General features: G+C 39.7%; 2 protein-coding genes across 2 annotated transcripts; both read right to left on the minus strand.

Annotated features, from left to right (window-relative positions):
* Nucleotides 1-5,118: 5,118 nt before the first annotated feature.
* Nucleotides 5,119-6,738, minus strand: LOC120426521 (elongation factor 1-alpha-like). Its single transcript, XM_039591290.2, has one exon. The coding sequence runs from the start codon at nt 6,414-6,416 to the stop codon at nt 5,886-5,888; it is 531 nt and encodes a 176-aa protein (XP_039447224.1). The 5' UTR covers nt 6,417-6,738; the 3' UTR covers nt 5,119-5,885.
* Nucleotides 6,726-20,881, minus strand: LOC120426515 (uncharacterized). Its single transcript, XM_039591285.2, has 3 exons — nt 19,872-20,881; nt 8,631-8,660; nt 6,726-7,005 (listed from the first exon to the last, which is right to left on the minus strand). Exons 1-3 carry the CDS (start codon nt 19,916-19,918, stop codon nt 6,726-6,728), a joined length of 357 nt encoding a protein of 118 aa, XP_039447219.1. The 5' UTR covers nt 19,919-20,881.
* Nucleotides 20,882-21,201: the final 320 nt, after the last annotated feature.

Raw genomic sequence — 21,201 nt, forward strand, 5'->3', positions numbered from 1 at the left:
GGATCTGGTATATGAATGGTGTACCTGCAACAATCAGTTTGGTGTACATTTCTGTGTTGAAAACATCCGATTTGCAGTTTAGATTTCGAAGAAACGTCGTCCCTACCTTAGCAATAATAGTTGTTTGATGCTAGCTGATTACACTGTTTGTCAACAAATTGATTATGATCTTTTTACATTTTTTGTTCCGGTGTCACGATATCCTAACACTGCCTTGACCAAATCGGTTCAAAATTTTGAACCGTTAGAAGAATCGTTAAACCGGTCCTGTGTGCATGACGAAAGCCGATTTTCAAAAACTGATACCAAAAAAAAGATAAAAATATTCCGAGAAAAACGCTCGCAAAGTTTGACAGTCCGCTTTGCGCATGGCAAAATTCTGAACTTAAATCGTCTCTAACACAGCTTAATCATGTAATATCTTCATGAAACTTTCTGGAGTGATTGAAAATCATCTTTTTTTGTGGATTGTATTCATTTTCTGTAAGGCTGGTACAAATATTTTTAAAAGTTTTTGTCCCCCCCCCCCCCCCCCCCCCCCTTCAAAATTGGCCCGAAAAATCAGGGGGTAAAAAAAAAATTTTACAACAAACATCAAAATTTCAATGAAAATTCAAGTGCTACCAGCTGGAATCAAATTAAAATACATTCTCCTGCGTTTAAAATCATTTTTAGCTTTATTGGGTTTATTAAAAAATCTTAAGATTTTTTGAAACTTTTCGATGCAAAATCTTTTTTTCGAAACAATTTTTGTTTTTGTCAGATCTTAGATTTTTTGAAAACTAATGATTGCAATGCAATTGAACTAGTGTACAATGCATTTTAAAACACTTCTTTTTCATTTAAATGTGAAGACTATGGCTTGTTATTTAAATTTTTATATTTTTTCATTTTTTTGCTCCCCCTCCCCCCCCCTCGACCCCAGCCAGGGCCGAGGGACAACAACTTTTTTAAATATTTGCATCGGCCTAATATGAAATTTTGTGATTTTCTACATGTATGTAACCCCTTAAGCATCTAAAAATTGGAGCCTGACATTCATGGTCAGGCGCATCAATTTTTGGTTCTGTTTTAGGTTTAGACTTGTTGAAAGGGTAGGGGAAATGCATGTATGTTACCTGCATCAGCGCCGTTCAGGTTCTTGGGCGGAGCTATGCCGTTTGACAATGCCGGAAACCTTGCACGGAAGTGCTCCTGTATTTTTGTATAAATACGTCCGGGGATTGCTTCGACGTCTTCACCTCGGTTCCTGATTTCCAGCATGTCGTATAGATCTGAAAATAAGTAAAAGAAATGTTTGAAGTTGTAGAGTAAGGCAAAGTTGAAATGATATTTTATTTCAAGGGTCCTGATTGTTGGTTCAAAGATCAGAAATCACTCACTATCGCCGAGCGAATCTTTGCCGACTGGAGCTCGCAACCATTCGCGAGCGAACACGACACTCAGGCTACCAGCGATTTGCTCAATCGCTTCTACCAGCGACACAAATAATTCGTGAATTTCTTAGCGTGCTCCGTCCGTCGACCCGAGTCACAAACGAATACGTTCAGAGAGAAGAGAATCTTAAAAATTCGGGAATACGCAAGAAAGAAAACGGCAGTTGAATGTTTTTTTGCCTTCCTCACCTTATTGAGGAAAGGCTATAAAATCACTCGAAAAACGAAATTCTTAATTTGACCTTATAGACCCACCTTCATGTATACATATCGACTCAGAATCAAATTCTGAGCAAATGTCTGTGTGTGTGTGTGTGTGTGTAGGGATGTGGGTCTGTGCACCAACAAATGTGCACTCGATTATCTCAGCACTGGCTTAACCGATTTGGACCGTTTTAATCTCATTCGATTTGTCTTGGGGTCCCAAAAGTCCCTATTGAAAATTATGAAGTTTAGTAAAGTACTTCAAAAGTTATGCTAAAAAAACGATTTTGACTAAAGTCCGGAAGATTGTAAAAAGGGTGGTTTTTGTAAGAAAACCTGGCATATTATACATTTTCAGAAAGGTATTTAAAAGAACTTTCCAACGCGTCCAAGACATTGAAGATCTGACAACCCTATCAAAAGTTATAAGCACTTAAGTGCTATTTATGCACTTTTTGGAAGCCGGATCTCAGATATTTTGATGAAAACGTTGTCCGGATCTCTCATGCAACCTATCGTTGGATAGGTAATCAAAAGAACTTTCCAACGCGTCCAAGACATTGAAGATCTGACAACCCTATCAAAAGTTATAAGCACTTAAGTGCTATTTATGCACTTTTTGGAAGCCGGATCTCAGATATTTTGATGAAAACGTTGTCCGGATCTCTCATGCAACCTATCGTTGGATAGGTAATCAAAAGACCTTTCAAACGCGTCCAAGACATTGAAGATCTGACAACCCTATCAAAAGTTATAAGCACTTAAGTGTTATTTATGCACTTTTTGGAGGCCGGATCTCAGATATTTTGATGAAAACGTTGTCCGGATCTCTCATGCAACCTATCGTTGGATAGGTAATCAAAAAACCTTTTAAACGCGTCCAAGACATTGAAGATCTGACAACCCTATCAAAAGTTATAAGCACTTAAGTGTTATTTACGCACTTTTTGGAGACCGGATCGCATGATCATCTCATCTTATCTCATAACATTTATGCGACCTATCTTTGGATAGGTAATTAAAAAATCTTTTCAACGAGCACGAATTGGACTGTTTTGTGTCTATTTTGGATAGTACCCTTTAAATGTGAGGAAGGCGCCAACCACCTAAGGGTGGATTAAGTAACGTTTTTTAAAAAAAAACAGCTAAATAAAGATTGGTACATTAATGAATCAATTCAAAAACAAGCCTGATTTATTTATATAACTGAAAAGCGCTGTTTTTTGCCCCACTCGCCATGTCCGAGTTTAAGCTGTACTCGCACACAAGCATTTTCGATTTTTTAAATCATAAACCAAATTATTTGCGAGGCAGAGAATTAGCTCATAATTAACGAGAACAAAAAATTGTGTCTTGCTCCAAATCGATAAAAAAATCAATAGTCAATGATTTTTGGCAGATTTTCGAATGAATATTTCTAGAGAAATGATTGTATTACGAAGCTTGATTTGGAGTCGGAGCCAAAACCAAACCCTATACATTTCTTTAGGCTCAGGAAATGCAATTTTCATTTAATAAATAAACGATTTCAATGTTTTAATTTATGGCTGATTTTTTTTTGTACACCGCCTAATCAGGTGAAAACATACTGCGAGTACCCTTAAAAATGGGGTGTCTTTGGGACAAATGAAACTAAAATGATGCTCAAATACAACGATATGGTAAAAACAAGTCATCCAATAGTGTTTCTTGTTCGAGGGAATCGTATTGACATGCTACAATGTTTGAAGTGGAGATTTGCAAACCTGAACCTGAGAAATTGTAAAATCCTTAAAAATCACATTTCATTCAATCTCACCCCCCCCCCCCCCCCCCCCCCGGACCCAATGTCATCCCCACTGACGGTATTCCTTTTACAAGCATTCAACAAAATATATATTTCCCCAATTGCATTCTAATCTGTTTTCCGCTTAGTTTTTTTTTATCTTCCGGCGCTCTTTTGGGATTGCTTAGTGCTGACAAATTTGATGAAATGTTAAGCGAACACTCACGAAAAGTATCATTTACAGAGAAAATTTCCTGGCATCACTGGCTCACTCCAACAGAGTTACCTAAGCCCGATCTCACACACACTAGCTTACCATTTGTTTTTGCAGGCGGGTACAAATGTTAACCTAGAAACCCTTCGTGTACAAACACGCAATACATTCGCACGTAGATAACTCTACAGCCGCGGCTGGTGGTGTTGGTGGCCACCCTTTGTTCTTTATTTGCCTTCGCTTCTCGCTCGGTTTTCTTAAGCCTTCGATTGGAATGGGTCGTCGAAATTGAAACGTCAAAAGACTTGACGCTTTTTTTTATGGCGCTTGCTAATTATTATTAATTATTTTTCAAGTGAGTGACTTTCTAATGTGCAAAAGAACATGGTGCCGGTAGTAGGAAGCAATTTTATATCTTAAGCGCTATTCGCTTACTACTCAATTGGAGCGAGAGGGAGAGCAAAGAGAGAGTATTCGGTAGCGATTGGTGTGGAAGTGACAAACGGTAGGAAACAATCAGAGCAGTTTTAGGTCACCTTTGATTTGTGTTCGCGAGTGATTGAGTCTTTTTAGAGCAATCAGGACCCTTGATTGTATTGTTTACACTAACCTTCACTTGGGTATGACTCCAGATATTTTAGCACCGACGCCACACCACGATCCACTTAAATAAATGCTACGTATTGTGGCGTGTCACGCAAGTCGTGGTGTGACGTCTTAATGTGCCGGTGTAAGTTGGTTCGTTCTGTCATTTTCGAGTTGCACAGGAAACAAACTCGGTTCAGCCTGCTGAAGCCGACTTTATCGCAGTAATCCCCATGAGGCCCCGTCCGCTCCTTTAGGCACCCTGCGCAAACTGTCAGCGGGGAGCAGTCCAGGATGTTATATTTGCGTATGTGGGTTGTATAAGCTGTGGCAAGGGGTAGGACAGTGAGTGATTTTGAGAAAATTTGAATAGAATTGAGTAACATTGAGCCACGCACGTTTTCCAGAGTTTCTCAATCTTCACCATGATTTTCACAAACGACGTAACAAATTTTGACATTGACATTTCAACGCTGACACTGACAACTTGCTAAACACAAAAACAGCGGGAGCGTTAATTTTTCCGGCTGCCAGAAAGGTGTTGAGGGAGGCAAGAAGGCTTTGCCACTGCCCCAAATACCGAACCGGCCAAAAATGATGAATGCTGCTGCTGCCGGAAACGGTGCCGCTGCTGGCAAATAGGCTCCGACGGCGGCTTTAGCCAAAATTGGCTGCTATTGCCACCGCCAAGGCCAAGAACACTTTTGCCGCCACCAAGAAGCCAGCCCCACCCCGAGTAGGCCGCGGGTAATCGGCTCCCCTCCCACTAACATTTACACACAAGATCCTCTGTAATTATTAAGTCAAATGTAATTACAAAAGCCGACTCGGTCCAAACCAGGTCCCAGTACCGAAATGGACCTAATAAAAATAATTTTATGAAAAAAAAAAAAAAAAAAGAAGCCAGCCCCGAAGAAGCCGTTTCCAAAGAGAGTGCCGCCGGTGCCGATGGTTCCAAGTAATTTCGTTCAAAATTGTAAAATGCGTTGTGACAAAATGGACATCGTTAACGCGGAAAAAGAGCCCGCGACGAGAAGGATTGGGTGGTAGAGGTGCCCCAGAATGCGGAACCCAACAAGGACGAAGCGATATTTGCGCATTGACAGGTATGCCATGAACGAAATCGCCCGGATGAGAGCTGGTGACTGCTGCCAACGTCGCCAAGGCGTCGACCGGAGAGTTCCAGGAGAAGCTGACCAACGAAGGACCGCGTAATCGGCGTGAAGGAAGCAAAAGCGCGCTGCCGGGCGAGAAGAAACGCAACCTGGAGATTATCAACAAGGTGCTGAAAAAGAAGCCGCCAGTGACACTGGAGCTGCTGTCCACAAGAATAAGGGAGCTGCCGGAGCAACATAGGCTGCCGCAAAGAAGCACGCCACAAAGAAGGTAGCCGCCACCGTGGGTGAGAAGAAGGCCATCGAGGCCAAGGTGCAGAAGGGTACCGCTAAGATTCATGTCATCACTCTGCCAGGGGTCTAGGTATGATTTTGGAGCAAAATAAATAAGTATATACAAACACACAATAAAAAACGCATCATTCGCTTAGTCTCTGGTAAAAATAAGAAAAGATCGGAGCGACTGCTTCAGATGCCCCCCTCCAGTCCCACGACAATTTTCTTCTCCTAGATCTAGAAGGGATGCAACCGGATGATACAGCAACTCTTAGAGATTTTCGTGACGACTACGATTTCCGTGTGCTGGCACTTCGCTGGCTTTTGGAAACGCTCAAACCTCCTGCTGCAAGATCATGATCCGATCCGCCAGCGATTCGGGCCACTGCCCATCTCGACTTGCCGGGAAGACGAAAGACCTTCTCCTTGATCTCGCTGAACTCGCAGGCAATGTGAGCGGTGTGGCAATCCAGCACTGGGGTGTATCCGTTGGAGATCTGACCGGGGTGGTTCAGTCCGATGACCTGGGCGGTGAGTTCTTCAGTCACCGGCGACGTATCCACGACGCAGTTCCTTGACGGACACATTTTTGGCGTTGTCCAGCAGGGCTTCTTTGTGCGGACGGACTTGACTTCAGCGGCCAGGTTGACCGGGGCGAAGACGATGGTGGTACCGGGCTTGTTCACACCGGTTTCCGTTCCCGGGGGGCAGATGCAGGGGCTTGTCCGTGGGGTCCGTTGGGCACTTGTCGTCAGCCTGGCTCTCTTGCGCTTGATGGCCTCTGCTTGAAACAAGTACATCTTGGTGGACGGTTCCAGCATGTTATCTCCGTGCCATCCGGATTTAGATTATACCAGTATCGAATTCACCGGTACCGGCGGCGACGATCAACACGGCACAATCTATAACAGGCGGAATCGACGTCGTCGTCGGGCGGAATAGTTTGTTCCCGGATTAGTTGACTGACTGAAGCAGCATCGTGGCGTGAAAATATTTCAAATGTATTTGTAAACAAGCTCTTCTGTCAACGTGGTCAACGTTTATTCACAAATTCCGCAACTCGGTGAAAAACAAATCATGAGGAAGATTGAGTAACTTTGAGCCACATTGAGTAATTTTGTAAAATTGAGTCACTCAGTTACTCTGTGTCCTACCCCTTGAGCTGTGGCATTCTCAAACACGCATCGGCACCGCTCGCATTCCCGGTAGCCCGGGTAGCGGGTCGAGATCCCGTGCATCAGGAGAGACTTGGTCGCATGGTATAATACCACGTTAGATGGCGGTACATCGACCAAGTCTCCCCCGATGCGGACCTTTACGACGGTGGCTGTTACGGCGTTGACCATCCCCACAGCCCCTTCCGCCACGCCCGGCGACTGTTTTGTCACCTCCACGAGGTCGTTGATGCTTCTGTTAGAAAAAAAGAAAACAAAGGAATAGTGTGTTATACCGTTGAAATACGCAACTTTTAGGAGCACATGGGAAACAATTTGATTTTAGCCGGATAAATGTCCGCGTACCATAGGTACATCATGTACCGTAGGTATAAAATAGACCCACCAAGTGGTCCTTTAGCCTCTTGTCCTGTAACTCCGATACCCTGGCCTCCCCGCGTGGCTGGCCGGGATACCATTGCAGAGATCGGTAACCAACTCCCGGTGGAAACTTTGGTAGTACAGAAACAGAAGAAGAAATTCATGACGGATTAATCGGCATCAGACAAGGCGATGTAAAAAGGACAACGATTGGAAACTCGGTACTTGGAACGTTCGAACTCTCCAAGATCCTTCTTGCCCGGGAGCTGCACAAGCTGAACGTGTATGTGGCGCCATCCAGGAAGTTCGATGGCCCGGCCATGGAGAGCGAGAATTCACGGCGGTGGACCCCATCGTCAACACCTCTTTCAAGTACCACATCTACTACAGTGGCGGCGAAAAGGCGATGCACGGAGTCGGGTTCGTACATAGCTAAAAAAGTAGTAATCCAGCTGCGTGTAAAAGGCCTGGGTGTAAAATAAATATTGCATTATTTTGTGCAATTTTATGTAATTTTACACCCTGAAATATGTAGCCCATCAGTATGGGAAACCTACTTGACCGAAATGTCAAGCTCATATATGCGTTTATCCTTTCAGCTTTTCATCGGTCTGATGGCCGAGTGGGCTAAGGCGCCAGTCCTTACTGTTGGTGCTGGATTTGAATCCCGTCGGTTGCAACTTTTTTTTGTGTTTGCAAAATCTGTACATTTCAATTTCAATTGTGTTTTTATTAGAATTTAACAGTTCTGCTCCAGGATGTTACATTTGCAATTCAGAGATTTGGAGAACCTTTCAACTGAAATCAATTCATAGGGGGATACATATTTCTACGTTTAGATTTTGCTAACTGGGTGTTCTTTAAGGGAAAATGAATTTTGAGAAAAAACCCTAGATCTAAGAAAAATTGTACATGCAGCGTGTAATATTAAGTGTCTTTTTTGACGGAGGTGATGTACATGCTTTTGCATGCGATTCTACCATCGTAATTTTTGCTGTGTAGTGATTGGGGATCAGAAGAACCGAGTCATCAAGTGGAATGGTGACTGACCGGATCTGCGTGTTGAGAATCAATCAATTTCTAGATCAACATCTACGCGCCGACGAACGACAACCGATGACGATAAAGACGCTTTCTAGGAGCGTCTCGACAAGACCTATGGAGAGTGCCCAAGACACGACGTGAAGATAGTGGTAGCACCTTCTTTGCGCGCATGAACATTCGGAAGCACACCTGGCGCCACCCGAATGGCGAATCGTGCACACAAATCGATCACGTTTTGTGGATGGTCGACACTTCGGACGTGATGGACGTCCGATCGTACAGAGGACCGAACATCGATCTGATCACTTCCTGGTAGCGTGCAAGATCCGAACTAGGCTGTCGAACGTGTTTTACTGTGCGTAGTTTGCCGTCGGTATCGATATCAAACCCCAAGAGTGATGCTTTTAGCATTCCCCTGGTGGCACGTCAGTGCATCCGTGTTATTGGTTAACTTACAAATTGGGTTGTTCAATGCTTTGCTGCGAGCTGAAAAAAAAAAGAAGAATGATGTGTTTAGAACGACATGAACTGTTGATTAAAATCACTATTATTGTAGAGTCGCAACCGGGACTCCTTGAGACACGACGTTCCGGACGCAGCACCATCGCTGCCGATCATTAACCTCCCAACCACCCACTGACCTCATGTCCGCTTCCGTCGTGTCCTGCTCCGGATTCCGCCAACCGGTTCCAGCACAATTCAATCACACTCACACTTCCGCGCCAATCGTTCACTCTCCACTGTCCACAGCGTAAACATAAACACGCGCCTCTTTTCATGCGCTGTCAAAAACCAAGTACACGCTTCAGTAAGGGATAGTCTGTTTCAGGTTATTATTACCCGGTCAATATATTTATATTGTTTACATTATTTTGAAGGACGAAAACCCTACATCCCCATCTTCCTTTAAATAAAACATTTGTTGGATTTGAATTCACTCTCATTGACAATTTCAAATATTTAATCTCTTCATCACTTGCTTCAATAATTTATCATTAGTTAAACTAAACAAAACCACAGCAAAATACACATTCGTTTCAACCAGTTATCTAGCGATCACAAGGTTATTTACTGCTTAGTAAACAAGTATGATAATTCAACATTCAAGGCAAAACAAATCAACGTCCTTATCAACTGCCACAATTACTTGCCGAAATGCAACTATTTATTTTCAAAACAAATTAGAATTCAAATCGTCTTCAGTTATCTCCTACACAAGTGAAAATAAACATATTTTTTTTTTAAGTAACACTCAATCTCCCTCCACACATTTGAAACAGTGATGTTCATTAGTTCACCAGCTATGTTCTTCATCCGCTCTCCCACTTCACCTTTTGAATAATTTTGAAAACAGTTAGTATACTTCACTGAACCTCAAACCATTCGTATGACCAATATGCAATATTAATAAATACATTCTCACGATTTCTCTACACTTCAAGCTATCAAAACAATAAATCACGTTCTATCCCGATTTTTTTTTAGTCAATGCTCCAATTTCTTCATGAGAATAATTCTGAGAATTTTGAACCCAATATAAGATGTCACACAAGACACACAGATTTATCTATTTAAGCTGCAATGGATTTAAGTCATCATATTACATATATAACATACCAATGGAATGTGCTAAACATCCTACTTTATTTCAATTGCTTTAAAATAAAATATCTATTTTTTATCGATCCCGGAGTTAATTCAAAAATTTTACAAAGGAATAATAAATCATTAATTTATTATCAACACAACAAACCCTGAAAACCATTTTTAAAATTTTACTAGCGCATTTACCAAAAAATGCATTAGTAGTTAGACTATTCTTCTATTCTTTATCATTTCATAACTACATTGAATTCAACAAATCATATTTTATGTATATCTCATTTGGGCCATGTTTTCATCTTTTCTCTATTTTGAAATTCTGGTCAATCACTTTGATATGAAATCTCAACATGTATTATCTGAATAAATTTCAAAATCGTACATATTCATACAGTTTGATTATTTTCAGTTCAATAACTAGCTAGATCACTTTTGTTATCACTCATAAACTTACGACCATTGGATTGAAAATTTAGTCGATAACTCATTCCGTACCGAAGAAGAGAACTTTACTGTTCCGAGCTAAACAGCAATTACTTTGGTTATATCATTTTCGTTAAAATGCAATATCGAAAATGATTTCATAATCATCATAGTATCATAATCATCATAATATTATAAAATATTTTATAAAACTGAGATGATAACTAACTTTTGAACGGTTATTGAAGTTCACCAATCCTTCAATTACATCATAGAACAAATAACACTTTAATTTATTTACTACTATACAAGACCTCTCATCTCGACTTTCGATCTGAACCTGAATAAGTCCGATCTTTATAAACACGTTACTTTAGCCATTCAAAACAAATGCATCAGTACTCTCGTATTTCAACTGTTCTCAATCTTGTATATTTTACATGTAGTATTTTACTTATTCAAGAACACAATCAATGTTTTCGAACCTTATGCAGCCTTTCTGTATACTAGTATTTGAATCAGTAAATTGTCATGTCTATAAACATTATCATTTTTATAATGTTTAATAAGTATCAATAAAACAACACAATACTTTTTTCAATAACGTTTACATTTAAAGTTCATCATCTCGGTACGAGAATCGAACTCACGACCTCTGGATTAGAAACCCAGCACGCCGCTAGTCGAAACCCATCCCCTAACGGTCAGTTTTCCCAGTGAGCATATTTACTCTTTTAAGGGATCTGACTGTCAGTGGCCATCAACTTAAAAATGTTTAAAAAATGAAAACTCTTAGATCCATACAATTTTCAACTGTCATAATTCTACGTTTCTCAAAACATAATTCAGTGTACTAATACACTATGCTTTCACATATCACAGAAAAAAATATAAAACCAACAAGTAACACAAACCACTTGAATCATTAAATATTGAAAACATCATTCATTCAAAGCTCTCTTTTTTTACGCCGAACATTTATTTTTAATCGACTCGTTCAGACAAACATTTAACAACTTCAATTCAAAAATTACAATCCATCGCGTGATCCATCGTTACCTACCATTTTAGCAATTCTGTATCTGGAAAACATTTTGATACTTCGATTCCTAGCTATATTAAGTCGTCGTTAATAAAACATTTAGATCAGTGACTTAGACTAGGCACAAAACATTAGGAATGTAAAAACTCACTAAATCATCTGCATTACAACCTTCGGTGGTCTCTGCTGCAAACTTCTAATTCAAATCTGCTATGCACTTCGAACCCATCAACCTGTGGATCACCTTCCGTCTACCTTTGGACTGTTCGTCCAACACTTGCCAACCTCTCATCTCTTTCCTTTTCTATCATCTGGCTTGCTTTCATATGTTGCGCCACAATGATAAGAAGAAAGACCTTACTATTGTTTTAAACACCAAACAAAACAAAAGGCACTTTGAAAACTTGAAACAATTATGTTTTGAATGGTTCACAAATATTTCCTGGTGGGAATTTTAACCATAACGATCTTTGTCAAAATGTTTTACATATCCAAACATGAAAGAGTAGAATCATTTTCATCAAAGCCTTTTTCAAATTCAAACTCCTTTAACCAAATATCATCTAATCAATATTGCAGTAAAGTGATTCAAAACTGCAGCATGCGTTTTTTTCTTGTCACATTTCCAACCACATTCGACCACTAGTCTCAAATGTTTAGTCTTCAAGTCTTTGCACATTAAAATTTGATCATCGTTTGGCTCTCAAACCAAAGCAAACCTTTTCTGCCAAATATATGAAACACTGTCAATGAATTTGACTCGGAAATCTTTCAGTTACATTTTGTCCTCAAACTCCGTCCGTTGCCTCGATTATACACCTATCGAGAAATCACTTTTATTTTTTTGAATACTTCAGATTTGACTAGGAAACATCTTTTAAATACAACAACGTACTGGGAATCAATTCGTACCAATTTAATTCCTTTGACTCTTGTCAAACATTTAGCTCTTTTAAATAAATTAAGGTGCCTCTTAACTCGGACAATCAAAAGACATATGACATCTCTGCAATAGTTATATTACTGTAGAGCCTTCTAGTTTCTCCACGATATCAAAATTTAGCCCCCAAGCCAAATCACTGATATTTAGATCTCCAAGGATCTAGCAAATCTTTATAGATTGAAACCGCTAGCCAACATTGAGTAATTTAAGAGTCACATCATTGAACTCCAGAGTCCTCTAGCTCATGCAAACTTTCAATCGTTTGGCCCTAGCCAAATCACTCAAATCCAGAGCCCCCTAGCTCTTGCAAACTTTAAATCATTTGGTCCCCTAGCCAAAATCATTCAACTCCAGAGCCCCCTAGCTCTTGCAAACTTTAAATCATTTGGCCCCCTAGCCAAATCATTCAACTCCAGAGCCCCCTAGCTCTTGCAAACATTAAATCATTTGGCCCCCTAGCCAAACCATTCAACTCCAGAGCCCCCTAGCTCTTGCAAACTTTGAATCATTTCGCCCCCAAGCCAAATCATTCAACTCTAGAGCCCCCTAGCTCTTGCAAACATTAAATCATTCGGCCCCCTAGCCAAATCATTCAACTCCAGAGCCCCCTAGCTCTTGCAAACTTTGAATCATTTGGCCCCCAAGCCAAATCATTCAACTCTAGAGCCCCCTAGCTCTTGCAAACATTTGATCATTTGGCTCCCTAGCCAAATTCAATTTTGAGCCCCCTAGCTTTTGCTAAGTTTTTTTTATCATTTGGCCCCCTAGCCAAATTCATCTCCAGAGCCCGACCAAAATATTCGATCCATGACCCTTCCAGTTCAGCACATCTTCTACTGCAGTAAGGCCCTCTAGCCAAACTGTCAAGAATCAAATCATAAACAACGACAAGCCCTCCGGGAAAACAATCAACCATTTTACTTTGACTTTCGCCTTCGCTTCCACTTTCAATAATTTCTACTATTTTCTTCTCATAAACAATCTTGCGAGAAATCACACTCGCTTCACCACTTCAATACCAGAATCAAATTATCAATTTTACAATTACCACACAATCGCTCGTTTATAATTTGACGACACCCGGAACCTGGTCCGTTGTCCTCTTCTTCTCCCTCTGATAAAAAACGGTCCTTTTCTCCTCGTCGCCAGATGTAGAGTCGCAACCGGGACTCCTTGAGACACGACGTTCCGGACGCAGCACCATCGCTGCCGATCATTAACCTCCCAACCACCCACTGACCTCATGTCCGCTTCCGTCGTGTCCTGCTCCGGATTCCGCCAACCGGTTCCAGCACAATTCAATCACACTCACACTTCCGCGCCAATCGTTCACTCTCCACTGTCCACAGCGTAAACATAAACACGCGCCTCTTTTCATGCGCTGTCAAAAACCAAGTACACGCTTCAGTAAGGGATAGTCTGTTTCAGGTTATTATTACCCGGTCAATATATTTATATTGTTTACATTATTTTGAAGGACGAAAACCCTACAATTATAGCACAGACAAACAGACGTGACACTCGAGTGCCGAACCATCGTCCTCCAAAAATTGAGCCTAAAACGGTTATTTCAAATGCAATTTAGCTTAGGCATCCACTCACCCGGCGCTGATGGCGCTGCGGTCGTGACAGCTCGCCCGCCTCTTCTCAGTATGCGTGATGTGTTTTTATTTTGGCAAAGTTGAGCGTGAGCACGTGCAAGGCAGCAAATGAAAACATTTTTTTGATGGGAATCTGGAGTGCTTCGGAGAACCAGGATACATGCTAACAGAATTGCGGGAAAGATTGGGACAGTATCGGCCAAGGCCAGATGAGCGGATGAATAGCGAGGACGTACCTTTGCCCTAATAATAAACCGGTACCGCAAACATCTCATTAGAAACAAATGTGACCACTGAAGTGGCCTGCTCAACTGGTGTCGGTCGACCGAGGACAAAGTCGGGAATTACGTGTTTGGAGCATAGTTGCGGTGTTCCCGCGGGTGTCACAGCAGTGCCGTGCTTGGGCACTTTCCGCTTATTGCCAATATTCTTCGCTCATACCTCTTCCAGGGTTAGCAAATGATCGTGGAGATCACAATGTCCGATTCTTTCCTATCGCGAGAACTTAATCTCCAAAAAGATTGCAATGGTAAAATCTTGCACCGTGACCTTGGCGGTTGCGGATTTAGATGCGATCCAATATTTTGTGGCCACCTCTAGCAATATCGTGCGCATGATAAGGGCAAATTAGTTATGCAACAATTTGGTCAGAATTTTTTGTCCCAGATGCTGCTGGTTGATCATAAACATCATTTCGATGGTGGCATTTGCTAGCACGTGGCTTGATTGTCTCACACATACAGTGACAGGTGCATGACCGTACGATTTTACGTATTGGTATGTTTACGCCGTGTTTCGGCTGTTGCTCACCAGACAGCGCTGGCGTCACCGTGATTTGATGGATTTATTAAGGACGATGGATTTTGAAAATAATTTGTATGGAGAGTCTCGTCTGTTTGTCTGTGATTATAGTATAATACACATTTCACAAAACAGTCTGGCAGCTTGCCCAGGGCAGACGTGTGTGAATAATTAAGTTTGCTTGGTTCAGAGCTGGCGCAAGTTGTTGAGTAGTTGGTTAGAAAAACTGAGAAAGTCAATGTGAAGGAGATCAGATCCATAGTGAAATCTCAAGTCTTTTGAAAAATTGAAAAAAATAAATAATCCGATTGTGTACCGGGTTCCAATATAAGAAAACTGTTATTTTTACACCAAATTTTAAGCGAAATTTGATGGGTTTATGCATGGTGTCAATAGACCTATTGAGAGATAGAATTAATAAAAGATTGATTTCGCTCACTTATCATTAAATAACAAATATTTTTTGTTATTCAATTTTGGCTTAAAACAACAACAAAACCCTAACAGACATTTACACACATTTATTTCCGGAAATGTTTAGAGAAAACTTATCAAAAACTGCTGTTGACATAAAAATTATTAAAATTGCAGTTTATGCAACAAGTGGCTTAAAGAAGAATTTGGCAAAAAAACACGTTTTGCAACAAGTTCCACCCAATATTTTTTGCAGTTCCGAAAAACACTCTTTGAACGGAATTGTAAGTAAAATGTACAGGTGTTTAATAAATCCACCATTTAAATCAAAATAATGTTCAAAAGTATTACTTTTGACCCATTCCCCGGAAGTATTTAGGAACTTGCAAAACATGTTTTTTTTCATATTTGGTATAATGCCATTTAGCTTAACGCCGTTTGGCATAACATAACTGGGCATAATGATGCATGATGGTCAATTGGCATAATGATATTAATTTTTCAACATTAATTCAATATTAGAATCGCGAAGACATCGTGACTTGTGATAACTGGTGACACTAATTGTTTTTTTTTCTCCATTTTTTAAAAAGGGAAAGCTCTCTTTACTAGGGATAACTTCTACAGGAAAATTCCACTTGTGTCAGCATGCTGCAGTTATCGCAAGTGAAGGGAGTTGTTCCTTCTTTAAAGAAGGCGAAATTAAATTTTAAAGGGAAATTTTAACTTTTGTCCGTAGTTATGACAGTTAAGATAGTTTTCCCTTCTTCAAAGAAGGGTACATTCTACTTCAAAGGAGAATTTAACCTTTGGCAACAGTACTGCCATACCGGAGAGTTCTCCCTTCTTTAAAGAAGTTAAAATTCAACTTTAAAGGGAAAATTAAACTTTTTTCAGCAGTAGGGTAGAGTAGAGTACACAGAAAAAAAAATCCGGTAAATTTACATCATTTATGATGTACCAAAAGTGCACGTCATAAATGATGCTAAATTACATCAATTTCATTGTAAATTTACATGCCATCCGATTTAAAAGTGCCATGGCAAAAATATTTCAAATCATGTAAATTTCCGATGAAATCAACGTAAATTTACCCAAGCGAAAAAATTTTTTTGCTCCGCTGAATTTTGAATCCAATGTAAAATTCAATCGTTTTTGTAAACTGTTGTTTTGAATAGTGCATTAGAAACCAGATTCAGCGGAGCAAAATAATATTATTATATATCGGAACAAATTGTGGCTGAAAACTCAACGAAAATCATTGAAAAGTCTTATCAATTATTATAAGTTAATAAAATTGATATAAGTTAATAAAATTGATACAAAAGATCAATACTATCTGACAACAGTAGAAGGTGATTTTTACAATACGGAAAGTACTTACCTATTCTGCGCAAACTGACTTTCGGGCTGGTTCTTCGGCAGACACACTGCACCAATCCGGGACGTACAGATTGATTCAAGTTGGTGTAGATCTGCTTGGTATCCGAAACGGGATCAGTTTACTGGATAATAATGTTCCAAAAAAAATCCCTGATGTCATTTCCGCTACGCTTCCAGTTGAAGTTAGGATTGATGCGACTTCCTTTGGGCGGGGTATCTAAAACAATATTAAAATTATTTGTTTTGAAAGGTTTTCCGTTGATGGGTTAAATTACCTGCAATATATCCAGCGATTATCTATAGATATAAATTGTAAGATGTTCTGCACTGGTTCGTTTTTAGTTCCGTTTTGGCATTTGTCTTCTTGGAATGAATCTGTCACCGCAATCGATCCTTGGCGACTAACGAAGCCAAAGGTGGCCCAGTCAGCCACAGTCGTTTATCCAGAAAGTCTCAGTGCTCGGGAACCATGTACTAAGGCAAATAGCTAACCGGATGCGCGTAGCCGGCGTTCGTTTGTTCGGGTAGAAAATCCTCGAAATGAGCAATTTAGTCTTGTGCAACTCTTCAACGACCATCGCCAAAACCGTAAAGTTGCCCATTTCGTCCCTCACGATGCTCTAGATTACCTGCTGGTTGCTCGATCCCGACGGGGTCGTTGTTGAGCTGGGATCGCGATGCTTGCCGCGCTGCGCCAGCAACCACTTTTCACTCTTGCGCGGGTACAGAATGTCCAGGTACGCCGATCTGTAGTTCTGGATGGAGGCGGCGCTCCCGAAGACAAATCAAATTTTGTCGCAACACATCAACAGATGAATGTTTTGAGTTGTTTTGAATTTGGGAGAATGACGTTTGTAGCCATCGATCGATCTCATATCTTGGTCAATGTTAGAACACATTAAAAGAAAGAAAATGCTACAAAAAGCTAATTAAAACATGCTGATGAAAAAAATACAAAAATCGTTGAAAATTAAAAACCAAAAATGTCTCATTGATGACTACCCTACCCTACTCACAGACAAGGGAGATTTCCCTTCTTTAAAGAAAAAAAAATCAACTTTAAAGGGAATATTCAACATTTGTCAGCAATTATCACAAGTCAAGAGAGTACACAGCAAATAATCCGATGGTAAAATCGAATGCAAAAGCATGCACATCACCTTTGTGAGAAAAAGCATGTAATATTGAATGAGAAAACGTGTACACAAAAAGCATGTACCGAAGAAAAAAAATCAGGTCTGCTCACCCCAAAAATAACAACAATTCGGCGAGAGTCATATTAAGATTACCAAGTCCGCGCCCCAACCCACTCGCCTATCTCGCCGCTAAGAAAATAGTTGGATCTTCACCGATGTAGCTTAAGTTTCCCTAGGAAAACCTACTGTTATATTGGCATTGATCCGACTATTGTCATTAGCGGCGAAATAGGCGAGTGGGTTGGGGCGCGGACTTGGTAATCTTAATATGACTCTCGCCGGATTGTTGTTGCATGCGATTTTACCATCGGATTGTTTGCTGTGTATATCCTTTCTTTAAAGAAGGAAACATCCAACTTTTGTTAGCAGTTTTCACAATCAAGGCGAAATCCGAACACTTCACACTTTTAAACTGTTCGCTTTTTGAAATGAAGTACATTCATAATTAAAATAAAACTTTTCTGGAAACTGGGTCATTCTGGGGAATGAGTTTCTGGGGAATAGGATAGAACCTAATTACAGAAGTAGTTGACTGAAACAAAACAATACATTTGTTTACAGTCGCGTAAACGTGAACAGCGTTCATGCCACCGGGAAGCAGGAAGGAAATTGTTCACTTTCATGGTGCAATGCCTTGTGCAATGCACTATAAAAGTTGAACAATTTCCTTCCTGCTTCCCGGTGGCATGAACGCTGTTCACGTTTACGCGAACTCATTTTGTTGAGTGTAAAATATCGTTTCAAACTGCATTTATGATGCTTCTGTTAAGTACAATTAACTAAAGTTTTGATTAATTATAAATTGTTACGGCTTCAGCATTTTTGGTACTTTAAACATGGAAACAGCTCTAAATTGGAAAAATATATGCAATAAAATTGATTGTATGATTTTAAGATAAACATTTGCCTTCTGCTCATTTCTAGGCGTCCGAAGGTTAATGTGTGGTGAGTCACCCAAAACCTCTTTTACGCAAATGGACCAACGTTTTACTTCCCCATCCGATAGAAGACCAGGAGTATAAGGCGGGAATTTAACTCGCGCCCCATAGCAGTCGAAGCCGCTAACCACTGCGCCACGAGGATGCTTAAATACAGTGCACAGTGGTGCAGATCGCAAAATTAAGTAGAAAATTGATTTTCCGTAAAATGATAAAGTTTTGGAGCTTTTGTGTCTTCAGGAAAGATAATTATAATTTTACATGGAAACCCAAAATACGCCCAAAAATCTTTTTCATTTTTCGACAGTTTGGGCCAATCTTGAGGGCAGATTCAGATTCAGCGGGCAAAATTACATGGGAAAACATATATTTGGGTTTTCCCTAGAAAAACGTTACTTAATCCACCATAAGGTGGTTGGTGCCTTCCTCGCATTCATGTTGTATTTTAGGTTGTATTTACAAATTAATTTAGGAGTTTTTTTTAAAAAAAATTTCATTTATTTTTTTTATAATATATTGATTTTACTTGAACAGCAATTTTCAATTCTTTTTTTACCAACTCTCCAAAATAAAGGAGAAAAGTCTCATGAGTTATATACAGAGAAACCTCTTTTTACGCGGTGGCGTTACGCTTTTTGTTTCGTCGATTGCTCTTAAACTACACAATATTTGCACAATTGCTTGTATAAAATTGCAAAAATGTTGCGTCGTTCCAGAGAAATCGACGAAATAAAAAGCGTAACGCCACCGCGTAAAAAGAGGTTTCACTGTATTTCAGTAAAAAGTTCGTGTAAATCTTTGTCGAGACAAAATGATGAAGCAACATAATTTATACAGATTTTTTCCAGAAGAGACGCAGATACTGCTTAAGCAATGTGGCAACCGGGCGATACGCATGCAAGGGGGTGTGGCTGCCAATCAATCCCCCGCATGGTCCAACCAAAATCCCTACGCATGCTGCCCGACTCTCGCACGTAAGCAAAAAGATCCGGCCTTTGAGGTTATGCAAAAATCACCCTTTTTGGTAGCTACAAAAAAACTTTTTCTTGGCATAACTTTAAAAGTACTTCACTAAACAGAATAAAATTTAATAGGGTCTTAGGGGACCTCAAAACGAACAGAATAAGGCGGATCCGGCCAAAATCGGTTCAGCCAGTTCTGAGATAATCGTGTGGAAAAAAAACCATGTCTACACACATCCCCACAGACATTCGTTCAGAATTTGATTCTGAGTCGATAGGTATACGTGAAGGTATATCTAGGAGGTGTATTTAAGAAGTTCATTTTTCGAGTGATTTTATAGCCTTGCCTCAGTGAGGTGAGGAAGGCAAAAAGCCACTAAAATGAAACTTACCTCGTTGAATCCGGAGGCACCCGATGGCGTTCCGCGGTTTTGTCCATTTTTGGTGAACCGGAACGGAATAAACTCTACGGAAAGAAAAAAAAACCTCTAGCTGACCGCGATCCAGCCACGTTGCGCACTCGGTTCGGTTTGCGAAAGGGAAAAGGAGCACACACATATACCAATGGTCATACAATTGGTACAATACATTATAGAATAAAGCAAAAGCTGCTCGAATGGTAATGAGCAGTTCTCTACGGAATCGGTCTTTTTTCTTTAATTTTAATTTTTGTATTTTTTAATCCGGCAGAAACTTTTTTGGTGCCTTCGGTATGCCCAAAGAAGCCATTTTGCATCATTAGTTCGTTCATATGATTTTCCATACAAATTTGGTAGATGTCCATACAAAAATGATATGTGAAAATTCAAAAATCTGTATCTTTTGAAGGAATTTTTTGATCGATTTGGTGTCTTCGGCAAAGTTGTAAGTTTGGATATGGACTACACTGAAAAAAAATGATACACGGTAAAAAAATTTTTGGTGATTTTTTATTTAACTTTTTGTCACTAAAGCTTGATTTGCAAAAAAACACCATTTTTAATTTTTTTTATTTTTTGATATGTTTTAGAGGACATAAAATGCCAACTTTTCAGAAATATCCAGAATGGGCAAAAAATCTTTGACCGAGTTATGAATTTTTGAATCAATACAGATTTTTTAAAAAAATCGAAATATTGGTCGCAAAAATTTATCAACTTCATTTTTCGATGTAAAATCGAATTTGCAATCAAAAAGTACTTTAGTGAATTTTTGATAAAGTGCACCGTTTTCAAGTTATAACCATTTTTAGGTAACTTTTTTGAAAATAGTCGCAGTTTTTCATTTTTTAAAATTAGTGCCCATGTTTGCCCACTTTTGAAAAAAATATGTTTGAAAAGCTGAGAAATTTTCTATATTTTGCAATGCTGAACTTTGTTGATACGACCCATAGTTGCTGAGATATTGCCATGCAAAGGTTAAAAAACAGGAAAATTGATGTTTTCTAAGTCTTACCTAAACAACCCACCATTTTCTAATGTCGATATCTCAGCAACTACAAATCCGATTCACAATGTTAAAACATGAAACATTCGTGAAATTTTCCGATCTTTTCGAAAAAAATATTTTCAAAAATTTAAAATCAAGACTAACATTTCAAATGGGCGTAATAATGAATGTTTGGCCCGTTTGAAATGTTAGTCTTGATTTTAAATTTTTGATCATATTGGAAATCATCCGATTGGGTAACTGGTAGAAAGCGGAACCCAATTAACATTCCAACGCCCAAGGCTCCAAAAAAGT

Source organism: Culex pipiens, chromosome 2 (genome assembly GCF_016801865.2).
Source record: "Culex pipiens pallens isolate TS chromosome 2, TS_CPP_V2, whole genome shotgun sequence".
NCBI lineage: Eukaryota > Metazoa > Arthropoda > Insecta > Diptera > Culicidae > Culex > Culex pipiens.

Coding starts and splice junctions, on each gene's coding strand:
- LOC120426521 (XM_039591290.2), bottom strand. CDS start 6,416: ATGCTGGAACCGTCCACCAAGATGTACTTGTTTCAAGCAGAGGCCATC.
- LOC120426515 (XM_039591285.2), bottom strand. CDS start 19,918: ATGGACAAAACCGCGGAACGCCATCGGGTGCCTCCGGATTCAACGAG. Junction 8,661..19,871: donor GTGCCTCCGGATTCAACGAG/GTAAGTTTCATT, acceptor TTTTTTTTTCAG/CTCGCAGCAAAGCATTGAAC. Junction 7,006..8,630: donor AGCATTGAACAACCCAATTT/GTAAGTTAACCA, acceptor TTTTTCTAACAG/AAGCATCAACGACCTCGTGG.